General features: G+C 41.0%; 1 protein-coding gene across 9 annotated transcripts in view; it reads left to right on the forward strand.

The window, feature by feature from the left end:
- Positions 1-15,623, forward strand: part of atp11c (ATPase phospholipid transporting 11C) — a 43,658-nt gene that overhangs the window by 20,114 nt on the left and 7,921 nt on the right. For all 9 annotated transcript variants that reach the window (XM_065958460.1, XM_020635711.3, XM_020635709.3 and 6 more), the window contains exons 4-26: positions 2,909-2,989; positions 4,566-4,673; positions 5,442-5,570; positions 5,968-6,056; positions 6,998-7,048; positions 7,462-7,526; positions 7,615-7,696; positions 8,194-8,344; positions 8,841-9,038; positions 9,771-9,941; positions 10,351-10,562; positions 10,989-11,060; positions 11,159-11,232; positions 11,349-11,452; positions 11,622-11,803; positions 12,354-12,620; positions 12,749-12,926; positions 13,406-13,508; positions 13,602-13,747; positions 14,048-14,107; positions 14,666-14,793; positions 15,249-15,384; positions 15,485-15,550. In XM_065958460.1, the coding sequence (XP_065814532.1) occupies positions 2,909-2,989; positions 4,566-4,673; positions 5,442-5,570; positions 5,968-6,056; positions 6,998-7,048; positions 7,462-7,526; positions 7,615-7,696; positions 8,194-8,344; positions 8,841-9,038; positions 9,771-9,941; positions 10,351-10,562; positions 10,989-11,060; positions 11,159-11,232; positions 11,349-11,452; positions 11,622-11,803; positions 12,354-12,620; positions 12,749-12,926; positions 13,406-13,508; positions 13,602-13,747; positions 14,048-14,107; positions 14,666-14,793; positions 15,249-15,384; positions 15,485-15,550 (2,853 nt within the window). The remainder of the gene's footprint in view (positions 1-2,908; positions 2,990-4,565; positions 4,674-5,441; positions 5,571-5,967; positions 6,057-6,997; positions 7,049-7,461; positions 7,527-7,614; positions 7,697-8,193; positions 8,345-8,840; positions 9,039-9,770; positions 9,942-10,350; positions 10,563-10,988; positions 11,061-11,158; positions 11,233-11,348; positions 11,453-11,621; positions 11,804-12,353; positions 12,621-12,748; positions 12,927-13,405; positions 13,509-13,601; positions 13,748-14,047; positions 14,108-14,665; positions 14,794-15,248; positions 15,385-15,484; positions 15,551-15,623) is intronic.

Below are 15,623 nucleotides of genomic sequence, written 5' to 3' on the forward strand. Positions count from 1 at the left end.
CATGTCTTTGCTCGAATTTGATCAAACAGGAATAGAACGGGGGACGAGGGTGAGAGAAACGTTGATGAGAGAGCAATGGGAAAAAGGAGAGAAAGAGAGAAGGAGAGAGTGGGAGGGTGGAGGACACCAGGGGCCCACACCCTGGGACCCGTGGAACCTGCTGTCTGTCGCTCACTCTGACACACTTCCCCGGCACAGATGAAGGGCTTTATGCTGCTTCGCTCTTCAGCTCTGATATCACAGCAACACATCAGCATCAGCACACTGTTCACTCCTATCACTGAGGGTTTTTTGGCTTTGCATTTGGTGCAGAGCAGGAAAGGTATTGGGCCATCTGGAAGTTTAACAGGGATTCTTTTGAATCAGTGCAGATAAACTATGTAAGGCGAGCTCTGGGAAAAGTATGCGTTATTATTTGGCTGCTGTACAGTAGCTAAAGGTTTTCTGAAGGTTTTTAGTGTTCTTTGGAGTCTGCTGCTGCAGTATTTTCAATCGGGTATAGTTTTAACCCTCAACTTGTTCCAGAAACGAGGCCTGTCCTTGATACAGTAATGCCTGTGAAGCTTGCCGAGTCTGATTTCGCACACTTTTGTAGTGCAAGATGAAAGAAAGCATTTTTATAGAATCATTGTTGATGAATACTAAAAAAAACACACCGATTGATCCGTCTCTTTTTATAGTCCTCTATTGAACAAATGCCATCAAAATCGAGGAACCAAAGAAATCACAATCAAACGACATTTAGGCTGAAAGTCTGCTTTGTGAAGCGTACTCTGTGTGCTGTGGTCACACTTTTTCAAGTCTGGCCATCTGACTGCTGCATCAGAGGGACATGATGTCCTCAATTACTCTGTCCTGTAGTTGTTTCTTTTTTTTCTCTGGGATCAGCCAATCTTCAATCTAGACATGTGGAGGGATATATACATTGACTTCAAAGCCTAAATGAAGAACGCCATCACAATGACCATCCGTTGGTGGTAAAGTGTGTGACATTGGGGATTGGATAATGCAAACAGTGGAGGTTTAACATAGTCAGGGTACATGGATATTTCCTGCAGAGGAACTCTATAATCCTCTAGCAACGCCTACAGAAATGTGTCATGGGTAATGGGGTCTTTAACACAGAACCCCATTTGCTATCCACATGTGCACACTCTGCTCTTTTTGAGCATTGAGTAATCTCACCTCTGGCGTGCAACACCTGAGGCTACTGCAGCAGAATTATTACTCTTTGCTTCTGTCTTCCACAATTGCTAACCATTACAAATAAAATGCAGACTGTCCTCTAAATCGGCACTCCTCGAAAAAGTCAATGTGCACAACTCCATCACTGCCGCCTTGTAATTGTTTTATCCTCCAGTTAATTGAAATGACAGAGAAAGCTTGGGTAGGCTAGTAGAACACAGCTCGCTGTACTTTATATGCGTGTTTGTTTACATGTGTGTTTGTGTGAGTAGGCGTCTGCATGGGAACAGAATGTGACTGCACGTTCAGGTCTATTCAAGATTCAGCGGTGCAGCAGGTTTGTTTTTATTCTCAATTCAAGCACAAGTGAGTAAGAACACTGGAGACTGCTTCAAACCGCATCTCCTGCTCTTTCTTGAGTTGATGTCTGTCTGACAGCGTGTAATGCTCCTGGTCAGAATACCAACGAACTGGATATGTCGTGCCTGTGCGAGTTTGAACACGCTCTCCGGCTCAGGGGGAGAACAGCATGCCTTCTGCAGGATCAGAAATGCCACAGTAAATCCATCTTATGATGGTTTTAAGGAACACACAAACACTCAAGAGCATTTTTGTCTCGGGATTTTAGCTGTGAGCCTTGGTCATGTGCTGCCCTGGCCAAGGCTGTCGGGGATTACCTGATCACTGACCCCACTCTAAATTCTCATTAAGGATATTCTGCACTTGGGCAGTCCTCTTAATTTTTATCAGTTAATATGTATTTGTTTGTTCATAATGAAGCTTTGACCATTCTTCAACTTGTTTGAGTCCAGCTCCAAACCGTATCATCCTTCATAGTTCTTATGTTTTACCTGTTAGACTCACAGTTATCAGAGATATCAATAAGGGCCAGCTCCTGACTGGACATTGAAACATTAGTCGACAACTCTTTGAATGTTTTAAACAATGTTAATGTCTTTTTAAATATATGACTTCCCAGTTGTAATTAACAGTTTGTTTGAGACCTCTGCTGCTTCAGCTCCCAGTAAAATCATGTGAGTGAGGAACACCGAAGGGATCTATAGCTGAAAAAGCTAGGTGCAGCTCAGCTCGCACCAAAAGGTCACTTTGAAATTTTCGTGTTATTCCTTTATTATTCTGTGCTGAATTACACTGCAACACTTCTAACAAAAGTACAAATACAGGACTGACAAAGAGCCAGTCACCTCTGTGTTTTCTGTGCTGTTGATTTTGGGACTTGACTTTCCATGAGCAGCAGTATACTGCACATAAAAATACAACACATACAATATAGTTTGAATCTCACACAGCTCAGTCAGGTAAGGTGAGTCCAGCAAAGATTGTGTTGGCTCTCTCCCTCTGCCTTGGCAGCGACACAGAAGTGCTGGCATGCCTGCAGATAAAGCACTCTGTCCCTTGCCCACTTGATTAAAAGTTCTGTGGTCCAGAACCTTACTGGCTCCCTTTGCAAAATGTAAATGTCTCCCCTGTGTTTCCTCCTGATGATGAAAAGGGGGATAATAGAACTGCCTTACAGAAAGAGACTACACCCGGCATTTAGAGGGCAAAACACATCTCAGAAACCATCACCGCAAACTCCTCCCTCTGTGGCCACAAAGACATGGGCTGCAGTAAGCCTTTGAGGACAGTAAATGTGTGTTGATTAAAGACTGTTAATGTCATACTTCTCTTGAGTGAAATTGTTTCTTTTGCTCCCCTACAGGTGATAGTGGACACACCCACCAGCCCAGTCACCAGTGGCCTACCCTTGTTTTTTGTGATCACAGTAACGGCTATTAAGCAGGTAAGAGGCAGCTTAATGTTGCTAATGAGTGTTGATCAAAGGAATGTTTTTATTAGTGGTCGACCAATATTGTTTTTTTCAGGGCCGATACTGATACAGATTATAAGTAGTTCATGAGACCAATAACTGATATTTAAAACCAATATGTTTTTACAGAAAAATTCAAACATTTCTGCAGTTTAGAATTGGGAATATTCCAAAGTCCAACACAAGACTTTGTGTAAATGCTTAACCAGAAGCTCTGCTCCACGCTGCTCTCGTCTCTGTGCATGTCAGTGGCTTTCAGGCTTTAGTGTTGATTGGCTATTACTTGTGTGATGTCAGTCATTCAGGCATTCAGGACAGGACCCTAGGTGAGACAGGGTGGTGAGTGAAACAGATCCAGAGGGAAAAACCCACCTGCAGTGGAGCCAAGATAGAGCACTTAAATAAAATAATTTGATAATCGGCCAGGCCAATAATGGGTCGACCTCTAGTTTTTATATTCTGCTTTCTCTTTACTTGTATTTCCTCATATTGTTCCCCCCCGGTATTATATCCTTCCTCAATCTCCTCTAAACACAATTAGTCCCCCTGCCTTCTTCAATCCCGTGCTGTGCTTTTGTATAAAGTACGTGACTACAGCTCTCTTGAGTTTTGTATTAACATTCTTCATTGGTGAATTCTGACAGCATAAACGACAGAATAGGCTCTGTGGAAATTGGAGAAAAATGGGTAGGAGAGAGAGAGAGTCTATTACAGAGATACAAATGATCAAGCAGAGTGTCGTTTTCTCTCAGTCTGTTGTTGCTGAGTCTCAGCTTTAGAAATATTGTTTTAGGATTGTCTTTTTAGTAAGTCGACTGCTGGGGCTTTGAAATGCACAATAGTGGGCGGACTTCCTTCTGAAAATATGTGGTGTGCACTGATAGTGGCGGACCGCCTTCAGACAGGCTTTGAAGTAGGACACCAAGGCGATCTGCCCGACTCCATTAGTCAGGCTGAGGTGAACTGTATGGTTCAACTGACCATCCGTGGAACACCTCCCCTGCCTCCCCTGCCTCTCTCCCCCTTTCATCCACCTGCCATCACTGCTTTGCATCACTCAACCACATTTTCTCTCTCCTCTTATCATCTTCCTTGGTAATCCAACTTTTGGCTTGAAATCCATCTTGGCACACACTGTGGTTTCCTTCCTTTGTACCCTTTGCATCTCTTCAGCATCTCCTCAGCATCTCCTCAATCTCTATCGCTATCTTAAAGTACTTGTGAAGGCTACACCAGGCTCTGTGGCGTATGCTGCTGCTCCAGCAGCCCCAGGAATTATGTTTTTACCCAGCTCAGTGTTATTTCATGATATACTGTTTCAATTTAATACTGGACTATTGCTTTTCCATCCTGCTGCTGCAGGCACTTTTTTAAATAGTAATAAAATAATAATTGTGAAGATTGACTTTATTTTGTTAGCAGACACGATGTTCCTATCTAACAGTTTAAGTTCCACTGTCCTGTAGGTAATAATACTACCAAGACCATATTTTGGAGTTTTCTAGGACTAAGCAAATGATGTTAACCTGATTCTCATATGCTGCCATAGGGCTATGAGGACTGGCTACGGCACAAAGCTGACAATGAGGTGAACAAGTACCCAGTAACAGTGCTGGAGGACGGCCGGAGGATACGGAAGGAGAGTGAGAAGATCAAGGTACCTTTTATATTTCCTTGGAGACATGTCCAAAGAGAAGCTGCTGGCAGCTTGACACGACAGTGTTTGGAATAAATGCACAGGGGAGAACATGCACTGCTGAACTGATTACATGTTCAAACACGGCAGTGATGGTAATTATAAATCCAGGGTATGTTGTGCAGGCTATTTCTCCAATACAGAATCACCTGATTGTTGTATGCTACAGTATTTTTTTTTAAGGATGTATGGGTGTCAGTGGGGTTAAACAGGCATTAAAATATTAAAGTTAAACCATGATGGTATTCATTAATAATAATTACATCATAAAATGCAAACATTACGTATATTTTAATATTTAGAGTTAAACAAATTACTTGTTGTCATATTAAAGTGCTGCTAGTGCGGCTGACACCACTGAGAATCAAGATCCAGCTGTCAAAACCAAAACATTGTCACTCTGTGTGAGTCTTTGGACAGCTGTATCCAGTACAGGAGCTCACACAACAGGAGGGTGTCTCCTACTGCTGAAAGGACAAGAGCTCAAGTAAACATTTAGAAAGTCAAAATAACTTGGTTGGCAGTTGTTTGCTAATTTGAAATCAGAAGTGATGCATTTAATTTGGAGTCCTTCTGCTCCCTGGTGGTAATACTGCTCAAAGCTGTGATTGTTTAAACCTTCGCCACTAATGCTATGACAGACCTCGATGATCTGGTGACTCATAACTTGGAGAAAGTGAACCATCATCATTCCTAAAAGGCTGTGTTTGGATGTGTTTGTTTTATCAGGTCGGAGATGTTGTGGAGGTGGAGGAAGATAAGACCTTTCCCTGTGATTTAATACTGCTGCAGTCTAGCCGAGGCGACGACACATGTTTTGTTACCACAGCAAGTCTGGATGGAGAGTCAAACCATAAAGTAAGAGGGAGCACTCTGCTGTCCCCACCTTTTTCCATTATGTGTATGATTAAGTTGTAGGTGGTTACTTTGTAAGGATTATTGTCCAAAATGTGGCTTTCATTGGTTTTAGTTTATAAACGTGATGCTTTTAAAGATTAGAGAAGGTATGATCTAGAATTGTGTTCTTCAGTAAATATGTTCAAGTTATTTAACATCACAATTGTCTAGTTCTTCAAAAGTACATATTTCTGTCTTTTTTCTGTGCTCAAGTTTCAGTCACAGTGTTTAAGTATTTGAGGTCTCCTTATTTTCATGTAGTGTCTGTGAGTGTGAGGTAGGGGAAAGCTAAAATGATCTCTTGACCTGAGCCGAGGGACGCTCACACTCTCTCTCTCTCTCTCCACCTCCTCTACAGACACACTACACAGTGCCAGACACTGAGAAGGATCTGGAATCCCTCAACGCCACCATTGAGTGTGAACAGCCGCAGCCTGACCTTTACAAGTAGGAACTCATCATGTGGCCTCAACAAGTTTACACCACAAGCATGTTTTGTTTTGCCTTGCGTCAACTTAATGCTGGTTGAAAGTGTGTTCAATGACACTAATGTAAACATGTGTTGTTAAATGGAGAGGTTCTTCAAAGCCTTAATACACTTACCAGTGTGTCCCCTACCATTATATTAGAGGGGCGGCCCGCCCCCCCTTGAAGGTCAAGTTAAGATATATATATTTTTTTATTATTTTTTTTTTTAGATTTCATTTTGGGCTTTTTGTGCCTGTATTGTAGAGATAGGATAGTGGATAGAGTTGGAAATCAGGGAAAGAAGTCATTTAAGGATATCTTTCCGATAGAACGGGACATCTGTCATTAAAAGTAACGCATGAACACCAAGAGGTGTTTGTGTCGGCGTCCGTCTGCCTGCACCCCCCACCCCCCCCCCAAAACTGTAAACCTAGGGGAAACACTGCTTACTTTAGTTTTATATTAGGAATGGTGAAAGTAGGCCTGATAATTAGAGTTTTCTTTGGTGAGCTCATCCTAAAGCCGATATTTATTAGTTTTAGGAATCTCAGATCTGTCCACAGACGTCCTGTGGCTCCCCCTTTTTGTAGGAATATTGTCATTTAGCCAGGCATCAGAAAGGTGTTTGAGACGGGCAAAGTAAGCCGTGGCTCCAAATGCCTGCTATTCAGTCAGTAAAACTGACAGCATGCTGCTGGCTAACCACCAGTGATCAGCTGGCTCCCACATTTCTGCAACTGATTTTAGGTCACTGAGTATCTACAGTTTTCCATCTTAAGATACCTTTGCAGTTTTCGGATACCTCAATTTTAAATCCAGTGTTTTATGAACAGATTGAAATATACATGAAAGAAATGATCAGATGTGCTGTTTTCACAAATGTCTATAGCTTCTGAGTGTTTATGTAATTTCTGTTCTAGGTTTGTTGGACGCATGCACATCTACAAAACCAATCAAGAGCCTGCAGTAAGGTGAGAGCACTCATGCACAACTGACTCAGTGAACACTAAATCCAACCACAGTTTTTTGAGCACTCACTTTCTTCCCTTTGAATCACCAAAAATGCATTATTCCATTGACCCTTCATTGTAGAAAAGCTGTAAAACAGGCTGGCTTGGCTGCTGCCCCTGCTTCCAAAGCTCTCCCACAGGCATCTATCACTGACTATTTTGTAATGGCCGTATAAACAAATGCCAGTGTCCTTCTCAAGAACACTGAGACTGGTGAAAGCCCAGACCGCAGTAGTACTGTGTATTGTCACTGTGAATTTTAGAGTAGATGCCAGCTTGCCTGCCAGGTTTCCATTTAGAGAATGGGGGGGAGTGTGTTGATTACACAGCTTCTGTGTGCCTGAACTGTTTGATCTGCTGATGTGATTGTGCAGGTCTTTGGGCCCAGAAAACCTTCTGCTGAAAGGGGCAACTTTAAAGAACACTCAGAAAATCTGTGGTGAGTCAAATGGTTTTTGACTTTATTACAACAATATATTAGTGAGGCTCAGTATCTTAAGACATTCTTCTCTTTTTTCTTTCTGCAGGTGTTGCAGTTTACACAGGCATGGAGACAAAGATGGCCCTTAACTACCAGGGCAAGTCTCAGAAACGCTCGGCTGTGGAGAAGTAGGTTTAGAAGAATTGTTGTAGAGATGTTTGGCAGGGGTGGGGCAAATTATGGCGGCAAGCATGAGCACAGCGGCTCAGTGTTTACCTTTTCGGAGTTTTGATTGTGCAATCTGTACCTGTGCCCCAATGGAATGTGAAAGGATGAATGTGCGTTAAAGTGTGATGTGTTTTTAGAATCTGATATTTGTATTTTATTTCTAGCACTTTGTAAAGGGTTCTTTGCACTGACCAAATTTTGTTGTACTTGTACAATGACAAATACAGCTATATTATTCTGTTTTAATTATGACAAGCTTTGAAAACAGATTGAAATTTCTCAAAGATTTGATCAGATCAGTATGGCGTAATCAATGTATTGGGATATTATCCTTATCATGGGCTATGTATTGCATATTGTATCATGGTGTTATGAGTTACCCTATGAACCCCATCCCTAATGTTTGAAATACGTGAAATACTAGTGGCACTCCCTTATATAATTTCCTATTTTCCAGGTCCATCAATGCCTTCCTTCTGGTTTACCTTTGCATATTGGTTAGCAAGGCTCTAGTGTGCACAACATTAAAGTATGTGTGGCAGGGCAAGCCCGGACAAGATGAGCCTTGGTATAACGAGAAAACCCAGAGAGAGAAGGACACCAATCTGGTGAGTACACAGTAAAGCAACCTGCCTGTCTTTGTAGTCAAAGCAATCAACTATCAGAAGAGTCCATGACAAAACTTTCTAAAAAATGGTATGAATAAACATGAGCAAAGTAGCATCTTAAAGTCCTTGATAACATTACATCAGTACTCTTTATAATGTGTATCACAGTTGTTTCCTGAACCTTGGAGGCTGCAGTTAATACAGAAAATACTCACCCTGTAGAGCTCACAGTTTCATTGTAAAACTGCATTTTACTAGCCCTATCCTCTCCTGATTCAGACTCATAAAACTCTTCTTGGGGAGAAGGCCACTGCAGACCTATATTGTGATATGGTCCATTTCATTGGTTGTTAACCTTCTGCTGTAGCCCCTCATGAACTGTTAACACTGTGTTACAATTGTGCTGTCGCTGCCTGCTTATGTGTAGTTTGGGTAATGTAGGCAAGTAATGTAAGATATACATTAAAAATGGTGTCTGTTTTCATTTTTCCAACAGTACCTAAAGATGTTCACCGACTTCCTGTCATTCATGGTGCTCTTCAACTTCATCATCCCCGTGTCCATGTATGTGACGGTTGAGATGCAAAAGTTTTTAGGATCCTTTTTCATCACCTGGGACAAGGACTTCTTCGACCCCGAAATCAAGGAGGGAGCGCTGGTCAACACATCAGACCTCAACGAGGAGCTGGGACAGGTCAGGAAGAAGGACAGCAGTTTATGTCTTCGTGGAGTTGATTTCTGAAAGTCAGCATTCCCACTTATTAATAATGCATAATGTTTTATTCTTCTTTCAAGGCATTTAAAAGTCCTGTATTATTATAAAATGGAACAAGGTGTCCTTGAATGTTGATTAAATCTGAAAAATGTACAAGTGGTGGCGCTAGATTGTAGCCTTTGAAACTTGCTTCCTGGAAGAATAACCCTTATTGTAATATCAACCCTTTTTAGAAATGTGGACCTTTTTTCAAACAACAAATATGCCGTGTCCATTAATGATGTCCACATGAAAGTTAAGAACACCAACTTGTCTTATATGATTCAGGCTCTGGATTGATTCACAGCTAGTGCCAACCAAATACTAAACTAATAGAAAAATATCTACTGATGTAGGTGTTGCTATAATTAGAATTGACTTTTAAATAATTCTTGAAATTAGTCCTGCCTATAAAAACACCAGATTCCCTGCACTGTCCTGACTTCACCCGTTTTATCTCACTTTAAACTCAAACACTGCTGCCGTAGATCAGTCACACTTGGTTTGTCAGATGATTACTTCAATTAAAGGTGATGCTTCGTTAAACGGGATGAATTGTAATTCTTCCTGTGGGTTACTGCCTCATCTTATTGTTAGACTTGTTAAATCTGCAGGCTGAATTTTTATGGGTTTGAAAGTATCCGTCATGTACATTTATGACATTGCTTGAAGGTGGAGTACGTCTTCACAGACAAGACTGGCACCCTTACTCAGAACAACATGGAGTTCATCGAGTGCTGCATCGACGGCTTCCAGTACAAGTACCAGGATGAAAGCTCTGAGCTGGACGGATTGTGTGTCCCAGATGGACCTGTGAGCAAACTACAGCAGAAAGCTGGCAGGGTGGGTATTGCGGCATCCCTCCATCTGTTGTAAAAAAAAACAAAAAAAAAAAAAAAACACTCACTCACACACAAGCGGCACCATATGGACATTACATAGCTCGCTGCTCAGAAAAACCCTACATAGGTCACCTACATACATCCTCCTTGACATGTCAACATAAGTACTCAACATAGAGGGGAGCAAATTGACTTTGTGCTCTTAGCTTGAGCACCTGATCACACTTTAGAGACTGTTGCACTTTAACACTCATGGTGATAAGAAGTCAGTGTTGACAAATAGCTGTAAATTCTGAGCTTTATCTGAACTCCAGCTTCTGTATGTGTCTTTTTTATGAGACTGTAAATGAATTAATTCAGTCCTTTATCTCATCTTACTGATCTTAATCATGTTCACTTTGTGTTACCAGGAGAGGGAGGAATTGTTTCTTCGTGCCCTGTGCCTGTGCCACACAGTCCAGGTGAAAGAGTCTTCAGAGCAGGGTCAAGGCCAAGGGGACGGACTGACAAACCAGGTGGATGGCTTAGGGGTGGATGGAGAGGTGCTCCATCCAGCTCATGAGCAGAGAGGCTTTATAGCCTCCTCACCTGATGAGGTTGCTCTGGTCAAGGGTGCAATGAGGTAAGAGAGAGGCTGTAGTCAATCAGGGAAATGAACTGCCATTAAGACAGTTGTAGAAAGATCAAGCATGTTATTTGAATATGAATATATTATAGAGTGTTTACATTTTATTTATTCAACAATTGTTATAGCTCATGTTTTTTTGCAAGACTGGTCCTTTTATCCTTTTATTGAGACTGATCCTTTAATTATTTTGATACAGTCTGTTTATTTTTCAGTCTGCTTAAGATCCGTATTTATTTTTATATTTTATTTCATATTTTGCCCTTGTGTATTTGTTTCCATCACTATTTGCTGTGATTTTATTTGTCTTTTATGTACAAGCTGCTCCAAACAAATTGCCTCTAGAGGGATTGATAAAGTTGTCTGAATTGAATTAATGAGTACATGAATTGCTCATTTGTGAGGATTTGTCTCCATCTGCAGGTACGGCTTCACATTTCTGGGCCTGGAGAGCAAAACTATGAAAATTCTCAACAGGAACAAGGACATTGAAATGTAAGTTAGTACCGGTAATTACATCAAGGTTTTTAATTAACATATTTTCCTGCTTTGATTTATTTTTGGCTTCTTTGTATTTGTTTCACTTCCCAAAGGTATGAACTCCTTCATGTGTTGAACTTTGATCCTGTAAGAAGGCGAATGAGTGTAATAGTCAGATCCAAATCAGGTGAGCCTGGGTTCACTGTCTGGTTTATTGCATTGACTTTGATTTAGTGTTGGTTATAAAACACTTAACAAGCATTGCACTTTAACGTTTGTTTGTTTCTGTGTTTGTGTGTTCAGGTGAGACACTGCTCTTCTGTAAGGGAGCTGACTCTTCCATCTTTCCCCGTGTCAAACAAGAGGAGGTCGAAAGGATACGCATGCATGTGGAGCGTAATGCAACAGTGGGTGCCATAATCAAACTGCCTTTCCAAATCATGTCGTTTTTAAAATGTTCAGATTTATATAATGTGGGACTCTAGGGTCATACAGGGTTACATTTATAATAACAATGATGGCAGACTTTTTGTGCCTTCTTTCATGACATTGGTTGCTTTGTGTGTCGCTGTTCAGGAGGGCTACAGGACGCTCTGTGTGGCCTACAAATATCTTAGTGAAGAGGAGTACGCCCAGGCAGATGCAGGACTGAGGGAAGCTCGGCTGGCTCTGCAGGACAGAGAGCAGAAGCTCATGTCTGTTTACAATCAGGTGGAGACCGGCATGAGTCTGATAGGAGCAACTGCTGTAGAAGATCGGTGGGTGCTTACACAACACAACCACACAGCTCTCACTTGAATAGCTGATGTTTTCATGTTCTCCAAAGACTTGGATTTTTTTTTCCTTCCTCGCATCTTCCCCATCCCTCCATTTAGAGAAATCTCAAAATACATTTTAAATAGACAGGAGAGGCCAAAGGCTTCATGGAGCCAGCAATAGAAAACCTGCCAGAAACATCCTATTCTAAATAATTTACTATCAGAAATTTTTTCTTCTGCTTATGCAACCACAACACCTCCTGCAGCTGTTTTATATTAGACCTTAGGCCTTTTGGCACCCTTTTCCTGCTTCATGCCTTCTTAACACATCACCCATCCTGATAGTGTTCTTCTCAGTATGACACTGTCTATTCTATCACAATTATTTTCAGTGACAGCTAAAAGTTTCTGCTTATCTGAACTTTTATTTTGTGAGTTTAGGCTGCCATCTTGTGGTTGACATTAGGTACTCTTCCACATTCCAAGATTTAAAAACATCATTAAAGGCTGTACTTTGACTTGTTCCATTTCTTTTGTGTTCTTTCCCCAGGCTTCAAGAGGAGGCAGCAGAGACCATGGAGGCTCTGCAGGGGGCGGGCATGAATGTTTGGGTCCTTACAGGGGATAAGATGGAGACGGCAAAGTCCACCTGTTATGCTTGTAGATTGTTCCAGAGAAGTACAGAGCTGCTGGAGCTGACAGTGCGTACTCTGGAGGATGGAGGGAGAAGGCGTGAGGAACGACTGCACGAGCTCTTGCTTGATTACCATAAGAAAGCCGTGCAGGATGCACCACCAGTTAAAGCAGGTGTCACCAGGTTAGTACCATGACTCACAGGGTCTCTATTTGGACTGAGTTTGATATTTTGTTCTTGAATCAGGATCATCATTTAATCATACAAATCTTATTGATGATTAAACGGATGGCCCTGTTTTGTTTTTTTAGGCGCTGGTCTTCGGCAAACCAGGATTACGGTTTTATCATAGATGGAGCCACTCTTTCGATGGTGCTAAACTCCTCCTCTGAATCCAACGCGAGTCGCTACAAGAACCTGTTCCTGCAGATCTGTCAGAACTGTACAGCTGTGCTCTGCTGCCGCATGGCTCCTCTACAGAAGGCCCAGGTCAGATCAGTCAGTTACAATGTGGAAAATGTTAACTTATTTAGGAGTTTAAATAATAATGTTTTTTTGCAAATAGAATAAATAGATGTTTGTTGTCATTTTACAGATGAATTCAAATCTGTTGCACAATTCTGTTGCAGAGCTCAAATAGAATCCGAGAAAATAAACATAAAAGTAAAAAAAACCCATACTTAAACAAGTATAAAAAAAAATGCAAACAAAGTTCCAATGTATAAAGACATAAGGTAGAAGTTGCTGTATAATAAATATTAAATAAAAATACTGCACCATTTTTAATTAAATAAGAATATTGCATTTGTAATTGTACTGAAACATTTGCAGGATTGTCCAAAGTGTCTATTCAGTTTGCAGTGCAGTGTTCTTTATTGCAGTGTTCAGATTGGTGATAGCTTTGGGATACAAACTCATCAAATACGTTCATTATTATTTACTGTTCCTCTCTGCATCGCTTCCTTTAGATTGTTAAGATGGTGAAGAACTCCAAAGGATGCCCCATCACCCTTTCCATTGGAGATGGTGCCAATGATGTCAGCATGATTTTGGAAGCTCATGTTGGTATTGGTAAGAAGTCTTGTGTTGAAGCTCACAGATCTGTTTCTGGTTTTCTGGGGAAGTGTAGATTTTGTGACTTGATTTGTGTCCTTGGTGTTTCAGGTATTAAGGGTAAAGAGGGACGACAGGCAGTGAGGAACAGCGATTACGCCATCCCCAAACTCAAGCACCTCAAGAAACTTTTGTTGGCTCATGGACACCTCTACTATGTTCGCATTGCACACCTGGTGCAATATTTCTTTTACAAGGTAAGAGGAGCACTGACTTTACATCTTCAGACTAAGAACTTGTTGTAAGTTTCAGCAAAGTCTGTTTCCTAAACAAATCCACACACTTGACTTTATGTGATGGAATAAATCTTCCTCATGAATTGAGTATGCTTTTTGGTTAATTTATTTGTAATTTTATTCTTTATTTATCCCAGAGGGTGAATTCAGATCCATATATTGCATTATTCAGCACTTCACTGTTTGAATTCATTTCATGTTCTTTGATGTTTCCATCCACCATCGTGAGCCTTGTTCTCTTTCTCTCTGTTTTGCCTGCAGAACCTTTGCTTCATCTTACCTCAGTTTTTGTACCAGTTCTTCTGTGGCTATTCCCAGCAAGTGAGTATGAGCGGAGACCCTTTAAAGTTCAAAGATGTTGTGAAGATGAAAGGAGGCGGTGTCCCTTGAATCCAGGAGTCCTAGTCCTCCTAAATGTTCAACTCTTTCCCTCCGATTTGCCCCTACCTCACTGCCCCTGGGATGTCTGAGCTCTGATTGATTTGTTTTATACTGACTTTAATTGCATTGCACTTCTGTGTGTCATTATGTGAGTAATTTTCTTCCACCATGGTACCTTGTGGATATTATATAATCATGACTTAATGATGCATTATATGTATTGTAGTATGGAGTAGTTGATCTCATACCAATTTGGTTGCAGTTTTGTATTTTGTTATTCATTTTGTTAAAATATGAATGTCCTCATCCCTGTACCCTGACATAGATCAATCATAAGTCGATAAAAGATCTATATAAGCTTGCTTATATATCTTCATGTCTGTGTAAGTATGATGGTGTGTGTGAGTTTTGTCCTCTCCGTGATATTAACCCCTGGTTGACCCGTCCCTCCTCCTCCTCCTCCTCCTTTCCCCTTCCTCCTGCTCCCATCCTCCCCAGCCCCTGTATGACGCGGCCTATCTGACGATGTACAACATCTGCTTCACCTCTATGCCCATCCTGGCTTACAGTCTCCTTGAGCAGCACATTTGTATTGAGGTTCTGCTGGACAATGCTACCCTCTACAGGTAAACAAAGGAACCTACCTGTACATGCAGTATGTTTGAAGCTATACACACATGCCTGCTAAGTTACTTACTTCATGTAAAGATGAGCAATATTCACATGAGTTCAGATTTCGCCCTCTATAAGACACAGGAGCACTGGTTAGAACTATAAGAACTTGACTATTTGATTGTATAGTCATCCTTTTTTTTAAAGAAATTATAAAGAATTCTAAAACAGAAGACGAATAGTAAAGTCACAAAATCAAAGAGACATCACAGCAGTTACTACAAAAACCATATGTTACTTCTTTTTAGAAGAAGCTCCATTGTGGAGTTGCTCCATTGAACTGTATTGTTCTCACTGCTGTTAGTTTATTTTTTTTGTCAGTAGGGAGACTTGTTCTCATTCCTCACTCAAATATTTGAGACTTTGAACACTGATGTTGTACTTTTCTCTCTTTCATAACTATGTTCAGAGACATTGCCAAGAACGCCATGTTGCGGTGGGGACTGTTCCTTTACTGGACTTTACTTGGAGTCTTCCATGGCTTGCTCTTCTTCTTTGGTGTCCGGTTTTTGTTCAGTAACCCTGCACTGCAGGATAACGGCCAGGTGTGATTTAACTCCTTTTTCTTCATGAAAATAATATTAAAATCACTTCTTAAGTAATGTCTCTTAAGTAAAATTGCTCTTTTATCTTATTTAAATCCAGGTATTTGGCAACTGGTCGTATGGAACAATTGTCTTCACTGTCCTTGTCTTCACTGTTACACTTAAGGTAAATTATTCTGATTTGTATTTGTCTTATTTCTTGTTGATTCAGAGGTTTCATATGAATGCTCATTGAGAAC

Source organism: Labrus bergylta, chromosome 9, assembly GCF_963930695.1.
Source record: "Labrus bergylta chromosome 9, fLabBer1.1, whole genome shotgun sequence".
Taxonomy (NCBI): Eukaryota; Metazoa; Chordata; class Actinopteri; order Labriformes; family Labridae; genus Labrus; species Labrus bergylta.